Here is an 18,427-nt window from a genome sequence, read left to right as displayed (position 1 = left end):
AAATCTACTCTCCCCAGCCCAGATACCTAGAAACAAATTCTCATGTATCGATACAGGGAAAAAAGGTATCATTAAGGTAACTTACTTCTCCTAAAGGCTTCAATGTTGCAATATTGTAAGTAGCTGGATCTCTTTCTACTAAACATGTCTCTGTAAGGGCTAGAACTCTTTTCACAGGTTCCTTAAAAAAAAAACAAACCAACGGCAAAATTGAAGCACACAAAAGTTATTGAGATAAAAATGTCAATATCAAATGAATACATAGAGTTCTTACCGAATGTCTAGGTGATATTTTTTGTACAATAAACTCAGCTAAAGATGTGATGGATTCATCAGTGCTGTATTTCCCAAAGCGATGATTCAAATATTGCTCAAATTCTAAAGGTTCTTTTCTGATTCGCAATGAAATGCCTATATAGTTGCCAGCATGATCTATTGCACTTTTAATAATTTCTTCTCTTTGCTCTGATGCAAATAAATGCTGCAGGAATTTTGAAATGTAGAGTCAGGGTTGAAAATTAAAACATGACTACATTGCATCAACTCACAAGACAGACATGGTAATTTTAGAGGAAAACAGACAGTACATTTTAATAAAGAAGCAATATAGTGAAACACTATTATTACTAAATTAAAATCATAAAACTTTGGACATGGTATCTTATAAATAGATCATTGAAAGGAAATCGTCTTCTACCAGTCTGACTCTCATTTCAGAGTGGAAAACAGCGCTCTGAACTTCAAAAGAGGACCTAGGAATCTCAGCTAAGTCTGATGAAAGTAATGAAACTATGGGCACAATCCCCCCATTTTTTAACTTTTGGGTTTGGGGTCACACCACATAATGCTTGGCTCTGACAGTGCTCAGAAGACAATATTGGACACTGGGTATCAATTTTGGGTTCACGTGGAAGACAAGTACCCTACTTATTGTACTATCTCTCCAGGTCATAAATTTCCATTTTAAAATTAAGATAGCTTTGAAAAATTTTTTTTAAATAATGCAATCCTATGCGAGATTATATTGAAGAATGTTTAAATGTTTGTAAATCACTGGCCTGTGGATATTAAGAATCAACCTATAGTAAAAATTCATGAAAGATAGATATTGTTGCCTCTGTCTCATATTTCCAAAATAAATCATATACTTTAAACACACACAATTTTATTACCAGCAGCTTACCATATCACTATGGATACAGGACACCACATCAATGCCAATTCAAACTGTCATATTATTCTATTTGCATAGTTAAATGACGCTGTGTCTTTATCTTTTAAAAGGCTCCAAATAAGCTCAAAAAGTGAATGACTAAAGTTGAAAATCACACCATCAGGCAATAAAGAACACTGGCAATTGTAGCATACTGAACAATTCTCATCCTTCCAGTACACAGGTTGGTTGAGTAGAGTACAGTTGTCCAGTTAAGGTACACAAGATCATCTCCCTATAATTAGGACGCTTTCCAGTAAGGCACTGATTATTACAACCTCCATTGCCCAGGGAAGAGAACAAACCTTTGCACAGCACTAGGGCAGGCAATAGGCTGCTTTAAGATAGAGGAAGTAACAACTTTTTTCCCTGAACTTAATCTTTTGCATCTTGACTCATGGGTAACAAGTCATCTGCCTGGTTACCATCTGGAGGGTTACTAGGATGAGTAACCCGGGTAAGAGTAATATCAAGGGTCTGGGGATGTAGCTTGCCTTGAAAATGAAAGGCTAGGGCTCTGAGAGATAGCACAGAGGCGTTTGCCTTGCAAGCAGCCGATCCAGGACCAAAGGTGGTTGGTTCGAATCCCGGTGTCCCATATGATCCCCTGTGCCTGCCAGGAGCTATTTCTGAGCAGACAGCCAGGAGTAACCCCTGAGCAAAGCTGGGTGTGGCCCAAAAAACAAAAACAAAACAAAACAAAAAAAACAAACAAACAAAAAAGAAAATGAAAGGCCAGGGTAGGGTGGGGGAATAAAAAAGTGAGTCCCTGCATTTGATACCTAGCACTATAGAAAAGCAAATAGTTCTATCTAGTAAAAAGGGCCTTTAACTAATTTTTTTAATTTTGTTTTGGTTGGTTTTGGGGGATGATGGATGATGGGAAGGGATGTTTCTTGAGCCATAGCTAGAAGGGCTCAGAAGCTTTCCCTGGCTGTGCTCAAGGGACTATACATTATACTAGGATCAGAATCAGGGTTGGCTAAAGTACACGCAAGGCAAGTAAGTACCTTACTTCCTATACTATCTCTCTAGCCTAGGCCTTTAAGTCTGAGGAACTAACATATTTTATAAATCAATTTGGTAAACAATTTCCCCACCAATATGCTTTTTATTTCCTTTTTGATAGCTTCTACCCTCTTATGAGTCTAAAAGATGTATTAGTTCTTTACTAAGGGAAGGTTCATCATATATCTATAGAAAACTATATTTTGGAACAGTATTTATTCCACTATGGGAGCTTCAGGAATTAAAATTCTCAAAGAAAATAATTCTTGACATTATTTTAATTGAGTCTCTCTACATAAAAGATTCCTGCTCTTTTTTTTAATTGTACTCATTTTTAATATTTGAAATTTAATTAATTAAAAAGGGCATGATGTTTCCTTTTCCATTAACAGTATCTAAATCGTTTCATTATAAAAGCATCTCTCTCTTCCATACTAAATGTTGCAAATTTGACATTTCAAAGAATTTTTAGGTTACAAACAACAAGAAAAAGTAGGGAAGGATATAATTTTTATTTAAATTTCTTTTTTAAAGACAGTTGATAAACTTCCAGATAATGTCAATTTAGAATTCAAGCTCAGATTTCCTTGATAGCAAGGCCTTAATAATTTTAATACCAAACTTCCTCCCACAAGAATCATGTGAAAATTTCAAAATAAAGTATAAAAGCCTTGTTGTTTTACAAATGGTCCTGTCACATTTAAAACCATCAAAATGAAATACTACTTACCAACCTACTAAATCCTCCATAAAGTATACAAAACCCTCCTTGATAATCCGAGAGGTCTACGAAGCCTTCAATATTCCTATAGTCATATGAACAGAGGACTCTATTAGTTGCAGGATTAATTTGGTCAAAGCCTCCAGGAGTTACCTCTAAAATAACAGGTTTTCTAGTATCACTCCAGTGATGCTTATAGCAGTTGTATCTCTAGAGAGAAAGAAAAATTATTACATTTAGGTTCATAATTATAATGTTACTGCTGAAACAAAACAAAATTCCAAACAATATTATGACTAGTTAGAAGTAATATAAAATTGCTAAAAATAATTTTTAGCTGTTAAAGAGTAATCTAAACTGTTTTTAAGTAATTAATTAGACGGTGCACAGTCAAAGAGAGAAGCTCAATGGTTAAGGCACATATTTTACATGAAGGAGAACTGGGTTTAAATCCCAGCACCACTTGGTGCCCTGAGCACTGCCAAGAGCGAACCAAAGCATAGGGCTGGTAATAGATCCTGAGCACTCAGAGATATGACCAAAAAATGGAAAACAAAATGAATGTTCAGTCTCATTGAAGGCAGCAGATCCTTCCTTTGTAACCGAAGATTTTATTATAGTATTTTATGAAACAAATTTTTGTTTGTTTGTTTTTGGGCCAAACCGGTAATGCTCAGGGGTTACTCCTGGCTATGTGCTGAAAAATTACTCCTTGCTTGGGGAATCATATGGGACACCAGAGATCGAACCCAGGTATGTCCTGGGTCAGCTGTGTGTGTGAAAGGCAAACACCCTATCACTCTGGCCCCTTATGAAACATAAGGCAAACTTATGCAGCAAATCCAAAAAAGGGAAATTCTAAATAGAAAGACTATTCTTAAAGAGTTTTATCCCGAAAAAGATTTCACACATTTTGGGTAAATTGTAGAATCAAATTTAAACATTATGAGCTAGTTCAGATGAATATAGATTTTCTTTTATACATACTAAAAAGATGAAGTTTGACCCTGAGAGTTTCTATTAATACCAACTAGTTTTCTTTACAAGAGATCACCTTAATAAGTAAAATTGCACTGAAACAATCTTAGATAACATCTCTCGGTAATTTATATTATCTAGCTAGTATCAGAAACTATTAGAATGGTGAACGTCTGTTTACTGTGCTATTTTATCTTAAAAAGAGAAAAAGGTGTAGCTGAGGCCATTAATCAAAATTACAATAAGAAAATTACTTAGGGATTGGAGCAATAGCACAGTGGCTAGGATGTTTGCCTTGCATGTGGCTAACCCGAGTTCAACCCAGGCATCCCATATGGTTCTCCAGGATCTGCTAGGAGTGATTGCTGAGCACAGAGCCAGCAGTAATACTTGACAGCTGCCAGGTGTGCCACCATTCCTCCCCCAATTTTTTTTAAAGCACAATGATGCAGTGTGTCAGGTATGAAATGAATAATCCCACATCCACTTTAAAAAGCCACTTTTCTACCCATCAATATGAGGAATGCAATCAGTTGCCTATTTCTTAAAGTAAAAATTCAAATGCTTGAGAATAACTATTTCTTATGCTGAAATAAAAAATTATCTTGTGGGGCTGGAGAGATAGCACAGCTGTAGGGCGTTTGCCTTTGCACATGAATGGTCCAGGACCAACGGTGGTTCGATTCCCGGCATACCATGTGGTCCCTCGAGCCTGCCAGGTGATTTTTGAGTGCAGAGCCAGGAGTAAGGCCCAAAATACAAAAAAAAAAAAAAAAAAAAAGAAAGCGAGAGAGAGAGAGAGAGAGAGAGATCCAGAATGATTCTAACACCAAGTTTTCTTAGCTTACTGATCAAGAAAATGCCTGAATAAACCAAACATCCAGAGCCTTGATTCTGTACTGAAGAATGGAGAAGCAGCACACCTGAAGTGTAGATAGGATACAAAACGAAGGGCTTTTCTAGATTATTCATGTTTTCATATCCCCAACCCATTCTTCAGGGTATTCTCCACAATCCCCAGCTGATAACCAACAGTGAAGGAACAAAGGGAAAAAAGCAGATGAAAAGTTGCCCCTCTCTCAGGACTGGGGGAAGAAAGAGAAAAAGGGAAAAACAGGAAAAGAAGGGAGGAGGAAGGAGAGACAGAGAAAGGGAAAAGAGGGAAAGAAGTGAAAAGGGAAAGAAAAGAGGAAAGAGGAGAGGTAATATAAAGGGAGGAGAGAAATAGAGAAGAAAACAAAGAGATTTGACCCTGTTTGAGAATCCATGTGGGAACAACTGGGGGTCTCAGGACCAAACACAACTAAGACAAGGGCCAGCTTAACATCTGGGAGAAAATAAATCTGAATTTTTCTGTAGGAGATGCAGGTGCTGTTTAGTCCTGGTTCACCTAAATATTGTCCCTCCCTCTTCTTTTTTTTTTTTTTGGAGGTGGAGGGCATACCCAGCAGCATACAGAGGTTACTCATGGCTCTGGGGACCATATGGGATGCCAGATATTGAACCCAGGTCTGTCCTGGGTCAGCCGCATGCAAGGCAAATGCTCTACCAGTGCTACCACTCCGCCCCCAGTTCCTCCATCTTAAAGACACTGTTTCCAACTCGTTGCCTGACAGATTATTAGTGGAAATCAACTAACATGAAGGGAAATTTACACAAAATCTCTAATGGGCCTGCAATAGCTGTTTTCCAACACGAAGCACAGAGAAAGCCTACATGCTGCTATAGAACTATTAAACATGAGAACACTGAGTTTTGATTTATAGGAATCTAACTGGTTTATCAGGAACAAGAGAGAAGCAACTCTACCATTAACATTTTTTTTTAAATGGCTCCTGGGCAAGCAGCCAATCTCTTGAGTAGAGATCAGTGAGGCTTCTGAGATGCTAAAACAAGCTGCAGAACATCCATAGAAAGGATGAGGGCTTTAAAAAGATGAGAAATGAAGCTGTTGGCAACATCTTAGAACTCAGTTTCTGTTTTTTTTCGCCAGAGGCCAGCATTCAGAACAGTGCTACCAACGTAGACACTATTCTTGCTGTGACCCAAAATCAGCAGACCCGCCATAGCAGTTCCTTAAGGAAGAATGACAGTACTTCAAGGAAGGAGCAGAGGGGGGAAAAAAAACACCTTCCTACTCTATAGAAAACTCAAATTTAGTTTTAATGTTGCTGAAATCTGACTTAAGTTCTGACAAAGTTCAAAAGTTTCTAGTAAGCAACTATGACTTTTTTAAAATTAGTATAAGAATTATGTAAGCCATTTTGATATATTTAAAACTTTAATACTTCTGAAATAGGAAACTACACTAAAGCTACAGCACTATTTACAATGTCTTAATTGCACTAAAGATATTTTTCTAACTATTAGCTTTGAAAGGCATAAATACAATCATCCACATTTGACTTTGTGGTTACAATATATTCATCTCTATCATATAGTATCAGAAGACACTAAGGTATGTTTACTTTTTTCTTTCTCCATAAAAATATAGACTATGGAATTATTATCATTATTACTTTTGGGACACACCCAGCAATGCTTAGGGGTCACTCTGGCTCTGCATTGAGAAATTATTTCTGGCGGTGCTGTGCTTGAGGTACCATGGGATGCCAGAGATGGAACCAGAGTTGGCCAATTGCAAAGTGAGCACCCTACCCACTGTACTATTTTTCTGGCCCTTATGGAATTATCCTTACAATAAAGGGCAAAATTTGAGTATTTTGAGGCAAAAATAACTGTTAAATACTTACCCTGCCTGTGATTTTTCCTTCTGAAAAATCTGTTCTAAATCTCTGAAAAAGAAAATCACAACAGTTTTTTTTAATAAATATTTTTATTTTGACCAAAGTGGATTACAAATCATTCACAGTAAAATTTTAGGTAGATAGTGACATTGAATTAAGGGCATTCCCACCACCAATATTGTCCTTCCTCTCCCCCCTCGTTCCCAGCATGGATACCATATCCTCCTCCTTTGCTCCCCAGGCTGCTAGTATAAGTGGTCTCCTCTCTGTCTAATTTGTTGTAGATTGGGTATCAATCCAGTTGTCACTGACTTTGAATTTGGTACCTAAGTCTGATCATTTTTTATTTCTACTTAATGTTCATACGACTGTTTTGTCTTGGTAAGGAAAATTCACTGCTCAACCTTCCTGTCTAAAACTAAATCCCAACTACAAAATTTGATATTAAAAAGTTATTAATGTTTTAATTTATGAACTTTAATAAAAAATGAGTCAGGCTCAAACACACTAGTTGCCTTATTCTGAAAACAGCATTTAAGAAATTACAAAGACTATTCAATATAAGATTTAGTTAGAGAAAAGTTAAGTTTCAGAGCAAAATTTAAGGTCAAAAGGCAAAAATAAGCACAAGAAGGAAAGAACTCTGTTCTTTAACACAGTTGCTTCATCTTAAAAACAGAAAATCTGAGGTTATTAACAGATTTAGTCTTACCAGTGCCTCTGTAAGAAGTTCTGTTCTGTGCTCTGTAGAAAATTTTAAAGTTTCAGATTTTTTTCCACTGCCTTTTCGAAATGTGAGGTTGAACTCTGTTCCTTGTCCTTTTCCAACAGGGCTGATACTGCAAATGTCTCCATAAGGCCACTAACAAAAACAAAATAACTTTCAACTGATGCTATGATATAGTAAAATACAATATTACTTTTTTGCAACTTCATAAACACCGACTAAAAGGAAAACTCTATAAAATACTAGTCTTATAGCATGTCTACAGCAAAGCTTTTAATGGTTTTAAGTCATCAAGAACAAAAAAAATATCCTATTGATAGTCAATCTGTGATGAATGACATTAATACAAATTAAGTATCAAAGTGAGGAACCAGGAAGCTGACAACTCACAGAACTAGTTGTGCACACTTGGCACGCCAGCGGTTCCATCCCTGAACACTGCTGAATATGATTCAAAACCAAAATATATAAAAAAAAGTAAAGAGAACTGGGAATAAAAATGTATGATTACCTGAAAATCTGTTAAATACAAAACAAAAATCTGTAAAGCATGCCAAATTTGAATTAAAATAAGGTAGAACATTTTTTTTTTTTTTTGGTTTTTGGGCCACACCCGTTTGATGCTCAGGGGTTACTCCTGGCTATGTGCTCAGAAATCGCCCCTGGCTTGGGGGGACCATATAGGACGCCGGGGGATCGAACCGAGGTCCTTCCTTGGCTAGCGCTTGCAAGGCAGACACCTTACCTCCAGCGCCACCTACCCGGCCCCAAGGTAGAACATTTTGAGGTTTTATTTTTTTGGGGGGGCAAACTTGGCAATGCTTAGGACTTATACCTGGCTTTGTACTCAGAAATCATTTCAGTCAGAGCTTTGAAACCTGTATGTGGTACTAGGGATTGAACTCAGGTCATGACAAGCACTCTACTCTCTATACTATCACTCCTTTTAGAGCTAAAAAGACTGAAATGCTAATTAATGGGCAGTCAGTCTTGCCTATACTAACAGTGCCATGAAATATAATCACTAAGACTAATCTCAAAGAGATGCCACTGCTTAGTCATCCTAAGGGCCCATTCTCAGGGCTGTTATCTCTGGAACCTTCTCAGAATTGGCGTGGGCTGAGGTCCTGCCCTGCCAGCAGGCCCAGTGGCCCACCCACACCCGACTTTCTCCAACACACAAATGGCCCAGCTTCAGAGCTCCATGACTAATCTTAAAGAGATGCCAAGATACTGACTTTACCATGTTCCACAGCTCCTGGAGCATGTGCCCACATATGTGGCCGTGACACCTCCTACTTTCACAGTACTGACAACCCAGAACAAATTAGATAGTAAAGTTGTATAGAAGCCCACTAAGCTCAGTGAGCAAAAACAGTAATAATACAGAAGGTACAACACCAAGCATTCAGTAAATCCTCAATGATTTAAGCAACACTATTGTGAATGTATGTTATAACAAGCAATATAAAGTACATTATCTTGTGCCTGCTAAGGGGGCACTTTTGGGGCCTTGGAGGTTGGATGGGAAACCATGGAGGGAAGTTCATACTAGAGACAGAATTGGTGCTGGAACATTAAATACCTGAAACAATTGTATTATGAACAACTTTGTAAATCACAGTTTAAAAAAAAAAAAAAGTAGAGTGTTTCACAGCCCAAAAGAAAAAAATAACTTCTATAGAAGAAGACTACAAGGCAGGAGGGAAACTGGGGACAATGGTGGACGGAAAGGGACACTAGTGAAGAGATGGGTGCTGGAACATTTTAAGTCTGAAATTCAATCATGAATAACTTTGTAACTTTGTAATTATCGGTAATTCAATACATTAAAATTTTTTTTTAATTTTCTAAAAATTACATTTGTGACTTATTAGATTATTAGAGTAATACTGTAGTTTCTAAAATTAAAGAGCTTACAAACTTTACATAAGAAATGGCTACAACAACAACATATCTGAGTCATAACCACAGATGCCACAAATACACACATTTTATTTAGATCCCAAATACAGAGATATAGCCCAGAAGTTAAGGTACTTGTCTTGAACACAGTCAATCACCATTCAATCTCTGGCACTACATGTCATACCCTAAAACTTTCAGGAGTGATCTCTGAGCACAGAGCCAGGAATAAGTCCTGAGGACCAGGGAGTGTGGTCCCTAAACACCCAAAGTAGTAGTAAATATAAGAATAAAACATATCCCTGTTTTAAAAGTCAAGTAGGTTCAGGGGGATAAATAACTCAGTGAAGCTTAGGCCTTATAAAAAAGCAAGTCCCATCTATCTCTGCAAGTACTCTTTGGCGGACTTGGGAAAACCAACAAGCCAAGTATCTCTGGGAATGGACTCTCAGCCTGCCGTACTGCAGGACAGCAGGACCCCGAAATAAAATTCAAATGATATTCAAACATGAAAGAATTCTGATAATTACCTGATTCGTTACTTCTAAAGTATTAGGATTATATGTAGTAATTGCATGGGTTCCAACTGAAAAGACACGCTTATATCTACAAAAGACAAAAATTCAAATTTAAGTGTTAAGAAACCTTTTATAAGAATATCAATCTCAGAAAAAAAAACACTTCAATAGAGCACTGTTAACCAATTAATAGTGACTATAAATACAGTTTGATTTTTTATTCAAATATATTTCATAAAAGGTTCAAAATAGTATTGGTATTAAGATCAATTACTCATTTTACCATTGATGGTTAGGATTGCTTACATAGGTCACACTTTTCTTCTTCTTAAGTATCTTATCAGTTAACAAAGCACAACAGAAGAATGCTAAAAAGGGGCCAGAGAGGTGACACTAGAGGTGTTTGCCTTGCAAGCGCTAGCCAAGAAAGGACCATGGTTCGATCCCCTGGCCTCCCATATGGTCCCCCCAAGCCAGGGGCAATTTCTGAGCGCTTAAGCCAAGAGTAACCCCTGAGCATCAAATGGGTGTGGCCCAAAAACCAAAACAAAACAGAAGAATGCCAAAATTCTATACAGGAAAATTTTTGTTTAAAAAAAGGACACTACTGTGCTGGAAAGATAGTACAATGGGGTAAGGCACTTGCCTTGTACAGGCCCAGGTCATATTCAACTCCTAGAATTCAACTCCTAGAGCACACCAGGAGTAAATCTTGAGTGTAAGGTCAGAAATAACCCCAGAGCATGGCTCGGTATGACTAAAGAAGAATAAAACAAAGAGTCCTCTTTTAGGTTGGAGAGGAATAGCTTTAAGAAGAGCTGGAGCAAGTATCCTGCATGCGTGAGCTCCAAGTTTGATCCTCTTACCAAATTGTCCCCTGAGCACTATAGAAATAATCTCTGAACACTGGCTACTCAGCCCAGAGCACTGAAGGGTTATGACCCCAAACAAGATACTACAGAGCTGGGAATTTGGCTCCATGGAAAACAATATGCTTTGCATATGCAAGGCCCTAGGATTAATCCCCCCAGCATTGCCAAGTGTCACCCAACCCCACAAAAAGACACTACAAGGACTGAAGAGATACTACTGGGGTTAAGGTAGTTGCTTTGCATGTGGCCAAACCCAGTTTGATTCCAGACACACCCTTGAGCCAGGAGTAAGCCAGACACACCAAGCAAGATCTGAGTACTACCAGGTATTGTCCAAAAATCCAACTCTCTTACAAAAAAGGAACAACGCAAACTAATTTTTTTGTTTATATTCATTTTCTTTTTTTATTTAAACAACTTTATTACATACATGATTGTGTTTGAGTTTCAGTCATGTAAAGAACACCACCCATCACCAGTACAACATTCCCATCACCAATGTCCCAAATCTCCCTCCTCCCCACCCAACCCCCGCCTGTACTCTAGACAGGCTTTCTATTTCCCTCGTACATTCATTATTAGGATAGTTCAAAACATAGTTATTTCTCTAACTAAACTCATCCCTGTTTGTGGTGAGCTTCATGAGGTGAGCTGTAACTTCCAGCTCTTTTCTCTTTTGTGTCTGAAAGTTATTATTGCAAGAATGTCTTTCATTTTTCTTAAAACCCATAGATGAGTGAGACCATACTGCATCTTTCTCTCTCTCTCTCTGACTTATTTCACTTAGCATAATAAATTCCATGTACATCCATGTATAGGAAAATTTCATGACTTCATCTCTCCTCATAGCTGTATAATATTCCATTGTGAATATGTACCACAGTTTCTTTAGCCATTCATCTGTTGAAGGGTATCTTGGCTGTTTCCAGAGTCTTGCTATGGTAAATAGTGCTGCAATGAATATAGGTGTAAGGAAGGGATTTTTGTATTGTATTTTTGTGTTCCTAGGGTATATTCCTAGGAGTGGTATAGCTGGGTCGTATGGGAGCTTGATTTCCAGTTTTTGGAGGAATCTCCATATTGCTTTCCATAGTACTTGCTTTGGTGATTAGGCAAGAAAAAGATATCAAGGGAATCCAGATAGGAAAGGAAGAAGTCAAGCTCTCACTGTTGCAGAAAACCCTAAAGTCTCTACGAAAAGCTTCTAGAAACAATAGACTCATATAGCAACGTGGCAGGCTACAAAATTAACACACAAAAATCAATGGCCTTTCTATACATCAATAGTAATAAGGAAGAAATGGACATTAAGAAAACAACCCCATTCACAATAGTGCCACACAAACTCAAATACCTTGGAATCAACTTGACTAAAAATGTGAAGGACCTATACAAAGAAAACTATAAAACTCTGCTCCAAGAAATAAGAGAGGACATGCGAAAATGGAAGCACATACCCTGCTCATGAATTGGCAGAATTAACATCATTAAAATGGCAATACTCCCCAAAGTATTGTACAGATTCAATGCGATCCCTCTAAAGATACCCATGACATTCTTCAAAGAAGTGGATCAGGCACTTTTGAAATTCATTTGGAACAATAAACACCCTTGAATAGTTAAAGCAACCATTGGGAAAAAGAATATGGGAGGAATTACTTTCCCCAACTTTAAACTGTACTACAAAGCAATAGTTATCAAAACAGCATGGTATTGGAATAAAGACAGGCCCTCAGATCAGTGGAATAGGATTGAATACTCAGAAAATGTTCCCCAGACATACAATCACCTAATTTTTGATAAAGGAGCAAGAAATCCTAAATGGAGCAAAGAAAGCCTCTTCAACAAGTGGTGTTGGCACAACTGGATAGTTATTTGCAAAAAATTGAACTTAGACCCCCAGCTAACATCATGTACAAAGGTAAAATCCAAATGGATTAAAGAAATTGATATCAGACCCGAAACCATAAGATATATAGAACAACACATAGGCACAACACTCCAGGACATTGAGACTAAAGGCATCTTCAAAGAGGAAACTGCACTCTCCAAGCAAGTGAAAGCAGAGATTAACAGATGGGAATATATTAAACTGAGAAGCTTCTGCATCTCAAAGGAAATAGTGCCCAGGATACAAGAGCCCCCCACTGAGTGGGAGAAACTATTCACCCAATACCCATCAGACAAGGGGCTAATCTCAAAATATACAAGGCACTGACAGAACTTTACAAGAAGAAAACATCTAATCCCATCAAAAAATGGGGAGAAGAAATGGACAGACACTTTGACAAAGAAGAAATACAAATGGCCAAAAGGCACATGAAAAAATGCTCCTCATCACTTAATCATCAGGGAGATGCAAATCAAAACAATGATGAGATATCATTTCACACCCCAGAGATTGACACACATCACAAAGAATGAGAACAAGCAGTGTTGGCGGGGATGTGGAGAGAAAGGAACTCTTATCCACTGCTGGTGGGAATGCCATCTAGTTCAACCTTTATGGAAAACTAATTTTTTAAATAATATCCTCTCACAAAAATATCATGATGCTACAAAGTAAGGCAAAAATTATAGCCTAAAATTGGTCAGTCATGATCACATCCTGAAATCTTATTTACATTAGAAACTACCTGTTATGCCTGGTGCGATTTTATAGGACAAATAACTTTCATTTATCATTTTACTTCCTTCTCTTAATATCTAAAGGAGAAAAACCATTAGGTATTTTCAGTAATCTGTTAATTTTAACCTTGTATCCTATCAATAATCCTTTAGAACAGCATTTCTCAGAGGAAATATGACCTTCTGTGGACCCACAGTACAGTCCAAAGGAGACACAGGTAAAAATTCCACAAATGGGTGGGGCCTTGGGATGAGACTAGAGGTCAACTGAGGGGATAGGGGAACTACAGAAAGAAAACAAGCTTGGAAGGGGCCACGAGTGGAAAAAAACTGAGTAAGCTGCTTTTCGTGTAACAACAAAAGTGGAAATTAGAAAACATTTGAAACTAAAGAATAACAAAATAGCATTTGGTTGGCTATGAAAATACAAAAATAAAATTAAGAATAAGAAATTAAAAAAAATAAGTAAGAAATTTAGGGGCCAGAGCAGTGGCACAGGGTGTAAGGCATCTATCTGCCTTGCACGCACTAGCCTAGGACTCACCGCGGTTCAATCCCCCAGCGTCCCATATGGTCCCCAAGCCAGGAGCTATTTCTGAGTGCATAGCCAGGAGTAACCCCTGAATGTCACTGGTGTGCCCCCCAAACCCCCCAAAAAAGAAATTTAGAACCTGGTCACATTCTTAGGCTCTAAAACACAACCTACTGAGTTCTCTGTCATTATGCAACTTGTGGTTGACAGAAATGTCATCATCAGCTATTATTCTTGGCCAGCTCCAAATTACTACTAAAAAGATTGTCTTCTTAGTCACCTCTAAGAACATTAAAGAAAGTTCCTCCACATGATCAGTTACTGATAAGCTCACAAAGTAAAATATTTTAGCATTTTTTCCTTCAGAATGAATGTATCATTGTTACAACTGTATGGAAATAATAGAAGATAGTATTATCAATCTGTCACTTTGATGGGAAAAAAAAGAAACAGTGAAATGTGCAATTTTTTGCTTTTGGGCTACACTTGGTGGTGCTTGTTGGCTATTCCTGGTTCTGTGCTCAAGGGTCACTCATGGCGGTACCTCGGGACAGTATTAAAACATTATGTAGAGCAAAGGATCAAACCTGGGTCAGCATCATGTAAGGCAAGCACCTTAACTTCTGTATTCTCTCTCTGGCCCATAAATGTACAGGTGTTTTTTTAAAGGCTGAATCAAAGAACTAAGAAAATTGCTATGATTCTGAGTATGCTGATTTTCTTGCTAACTTTGTTCAATGAAAATTAATTAAAGGGAAAAAAATGCAGACATGTCTACAAAGCTAACAATGTTCTCTAATTTAGGAACTCATTCAAATGAACTAAAAGGAAACAAAACACTGACATCTTTCAAAATGATAGTATGCTAATGGGCAACATCAGAGTCCAGATGTACCGGTCTAATTTAACACACATTTATCTATGAATGAGTTATTGATTCCATGTGCATGAAATGTGTAGTTATCTGAGGTCTGACTTGGAGTAATGTGATCACCCATCTGTCAAAATCAAATGTGGCATTGCCAGGATCAATTCCTGAGTGCAGGGGCTGGAGAGATAGCATTGAGGTAAGTAAGGCATCTGCCTTGCATGCAGAAGGTCGGTGGTTCGAATACTGGCATCCTATATGCTCCCCAAAGCCTACCAAGAGTGATTTCTGAGCACAGAGCTAGGAGGAACCTCTGAGCGCTGCTGGCTGAGACTCTAAAAACAAAACAAAAAAATTCCTGAGTGAAAGCCAGGAGTGAACCATGAGCACCTCCAAGTGTGGCCACACCCTGCCCCCCCAAAAAAAAGTGTAGCCCATTTTATTTGATTCATTACTCAGAAGAAATAAAAACTAAACTTTCTTACTAATAGTTAGAAGGTATCATTTATTGAACACAACATATTAAAGCATTATTTAAAAAGCATCACACACTCATCACTTTCTTCACTCTTTAGGGTATTGGGGGGACAAAAATTTCCATTCTTTTTTCTGAGCATGTACACTTGAGACCGACCAGAAAAATTACTGAAAACTGAGTTCAACCATTCCTTAAGAAAAAGAAATGATCAAACCCAATTTAAATTTTTTTCCAGTGATCTGAAGACTACAAAACATACTACTGGGAGTCGGAGCGATAGCAAAGTGGTAAGGTGTTTGCCTTGCACACAGACAACAAAGGACGAACCCCAGTATCCCAGATGGTCTCCCAAGCCTGCCAGGAGCGACTTCTGAGTGCAGATCCAGGAATAACTCCTGAGTATCGCTGGATGTGATCCCAAAAACAAACAAACAATAAAAATAACATATGACTGGTGTATTTTCTCTAACAATCACATGGCTATGAAACAGCTTTTTCCCCACTCTGGAGAAGCCTGTTCTCTCTGAGCCTGTATTGCTTTTTCTCTGCCCTCATATTTCTTTAAGTAAACTTATTTACTTCAAAAAGATAGAAAAAAACTGCACAAGCTAGACTTTGGGCAGTAAAGCTACTAACCCTCATAACTTGTCTACTAATACTACTCAACTTCATCATTCATTGATAACATCCAAGAGGATGGAAAACTGGTTTACTTTCCTCTTATCGCCTGTAATTCTTACCAAACTTTCCTAAGACAGACACAGAAATCCAAAATTGTCAAAAAAAAAAAAAAAAAAAAAAAAAAGGAGTAGGGGCCAGATCGATAGCACAGCAGTAGGGCGTTTGCCTTGCACACGGCTGATCCAGGATGGACCTTGGTTCGATTCCCAGCATCCATAAGGTCCCCCTCGCCAGGAGCGATTTCTTAATACAAGGCCAGGAGTAACCCCTGAGCATCATCAGGTGCGCCCCCCCCCCAAACAAACAAACAAAAAAGGAGCAACAATTAATCAAAATGTAGCACTTGTACTTAAATATATAATATGCTTTCCAGATAGAAGGGTTAAATGGCTTGACTGCTTATGCTAAAGATATCTAAAGAGTAATATTGAGAGAGAGAGGAGAGAGGAGAGAGAGAGAGGAGAGAGAGAGAGAGGAGAGAGAGAGAGAGAGAGAGGAGAGAGAGGAGAGGAGAGGAGAGAGGGAGAGGGGGAAGGGGAAAGGGGGAGAGGGGGAGAAGGGGAAAGGGGGAAAGGGAGAGAAGGAGGAGAGGGGGAGAGGGACGGAGGGAGGGGAGGGAGAGGGAGAGGGAGACGGAGACGGAGAGGGAGAGAGAGAGAAGAGAGAGCGAGAGAGAGAGCGAGAGAGAGAAGAGAGAGCGAGAGAGAGCGAGAGAGAGAAGAGAGAGCGAGAGAGAGAGCGAGAGAGAGAGAGAAGAGAGAGAGAGAGGAGAGAGAGCGAGAGAGAGAGCGAGAGAGAGAAGAGAGAGCGAGAGAGAGAGAGCGAGAGAGAGAGCGAGAGAGAGAGAGAGCGAGCGAGAGAGAGAGAGAAGAAATTTGCTTTTAATTGTCTACCTGAAGTTTGCAGGGGGGAAGACAGAGACAGAGAAGAGTAAACTGCTTGCCATAGAGACAGGCTGGAGGTTTGGGCAGGAAGGAAACTGGGGTAATTGGTGGCAGGAAATGAACACTGGTGAAGGGATGGATGTTGGAACATTGTAAGACTGAAACTCAACTAACAACAATGCTTTAACTCTGTACAAAAATTCAATAAAATTTTTATAGTTAAAAGGGGGCAAAAAATTTTAAAGGATACTTTATAGAAGCACTTAAAATTCAAACAGAAACACTTACTTTCCCCTCCATGAGTGTTTTGTTGTGTAGAAACATGCCAAGTCCTTATTCTCTCTAATTATATTCATTTTGTGTTGAAACCTGTAAGATAAAAGTATAGGTAAGCATTGTAAAATGTTATCCTTAGTTTTTCCTCAATCACTTAGGCCACACTTAAAAATTTTAAGGCATAATGGAAAGCCTGTCCTATGATACCACCCATTATCTAGCACAGTTTCACCCATAAGATCATGAAGTTAAACAGGGGTGTAGAGTGGCTGGAGAGATAGGATGGTGGTGAGGTATTTACCTTGTGGGTGACTAACCCTGGTTTAATCCCCTGCACAACATATGGGCCTGCTAGTGGTCAGAAGTAAAACCTGAGCACTGCTGGGTGTGGTTAACAAACCAAAAGAACATCGAAAGGATAAGGGACTGTGTGTTCTGTCCATCACCACCTTTTTTTTTTCTTTTACCAGACTGTATTCAATCAGCTCTCCTTTGTAACACTGGGTTTTTTTTTTTCTTTTTGTTTTTTTGGGCCACACCCTGTGACGCTCAGGGGTTACTCCTGGCTATGCGTCCATCCTAGGCTAGTGCACAAAAAGCAGACGCCTTATGGCTTGCGCCACCACCACTCCAGCCCTTTTTTTTTAGTTAATATCTTTATTTAAGCACCATGATTGCAAACATGTTTGTAGTTGGGTTAGTTATAAAATTGAACACACACCCACTTCACCAGTGCAACATTACTACCATCAATGCTCCCCATCTTTCTCCTCCCCACCCTCTGCCTATATTCTAGATAAGCATTCTATTTCTCTATCATTGCCATGATAGTTGTCAGTGTAGTTATTTCTCTAACGAAACTCACCACTCTTAGTGGTAAGCTTCATACCGTGGGCAGTCCCTTCTAGCCCTCAGCTCTATTGTCTCTGGGTATAATTACAATAATGTCTTATTTTTTCTTAAAACCCATAGATGAGTGATACTATTATGTATCTCTCTCTTCCTCTGAATTATTTCACTCAACATAATAGTTTCTATGCCCATCCATGTATAGGAAAATTTCATGATTCCATTTCTCCTGACAGCTGCATAGTATTCCATTGTGCATATGTACCAGAGCTTCTTTAGCTACTCCTCTGATGTTGGGCATCTGGGTTGTTTCCAGGTTCTGGCTATTGTAAATAGCACTGCAATGCATACAGGTGTGCAGAAAGCCTTTTCTTGTTTTTGTGTTCCTAGGGTATATCCCTATGAGTGGTATAGCTGGATTATATGGGGCTCAATTTCCAGTTTTTTAAGGAATCTCTGTATTGTTTTTCTTAAAGGCTGGACTAGAAGGCATTCTCACCAGCAGTGAATGAGAGTTCTCCCCACATCCCCACCAGCACTGC

At 38.6% G+C, this 18,427-nt stretch overlaps 1 protein-coding gene across 1 annotated transcript in view; it reads right to left on the bottom strand.

Annotated features, from left to right (window-relative positions):
* Positions 1–18,427, bottom strand: part of DNAJC13 (DnaJ heat shock protein family (Hsp40) member C13) — a 121,012-nt gene that overhangs the window by 87,623 nt on the left and 14,962 nt on the right. The window contains exons 2-8 of the mRNA XM_049766484.1: positions 17,049–17,129; positions 9,830–9,905; positions 7,380–7,529; positions 6,674–6,715; positions 2,952–3,152; positions 275–481; positions 86–181 (exon numbers count right to left, since the gene is read on the bottom strand). Of these exons, the coding sequence (XP_049622441.1) occupies positions 86–181; positions 275–481; positions 2,952–3,152; positions 6,674–6,715; positions 7,380–7,529; positions 9,830–9,905; positions 17,049–17,116 (840 nt within the window). The 5' untranslated portion in view covers positions 17,117–17,129. The remainder of the gene's footprint in view (positions 1–85; positions 182–274; positions 482–2,951; positions 3,153–6,673; positions 6,716–7,379; positions 7,530–9,829; positions 9,906–17,048; positions 17,130–18,427) is intronic.

The sequence above is a fragment of the Suncus etruscus genome, chromosome 20, assembly GCF_024139225.1.
Source record: "Suncus etruscus isolate mSunEtr1 chromosome 20, mSunEtr1.pri.cur, whole genome shotgun sequence".
Classification (NCBI taxonomy): domain Eukaryota; kingdom Metazoa; phylum Chordata; class Mammalia; order Eulipotyphla; family Soricidae; genus Suncus; species Suncus etruscus.
Note: the sequence above shows the minus strand (reverse complement) of the source record. Positions and strands in the feature narration are given on the sequence as shown.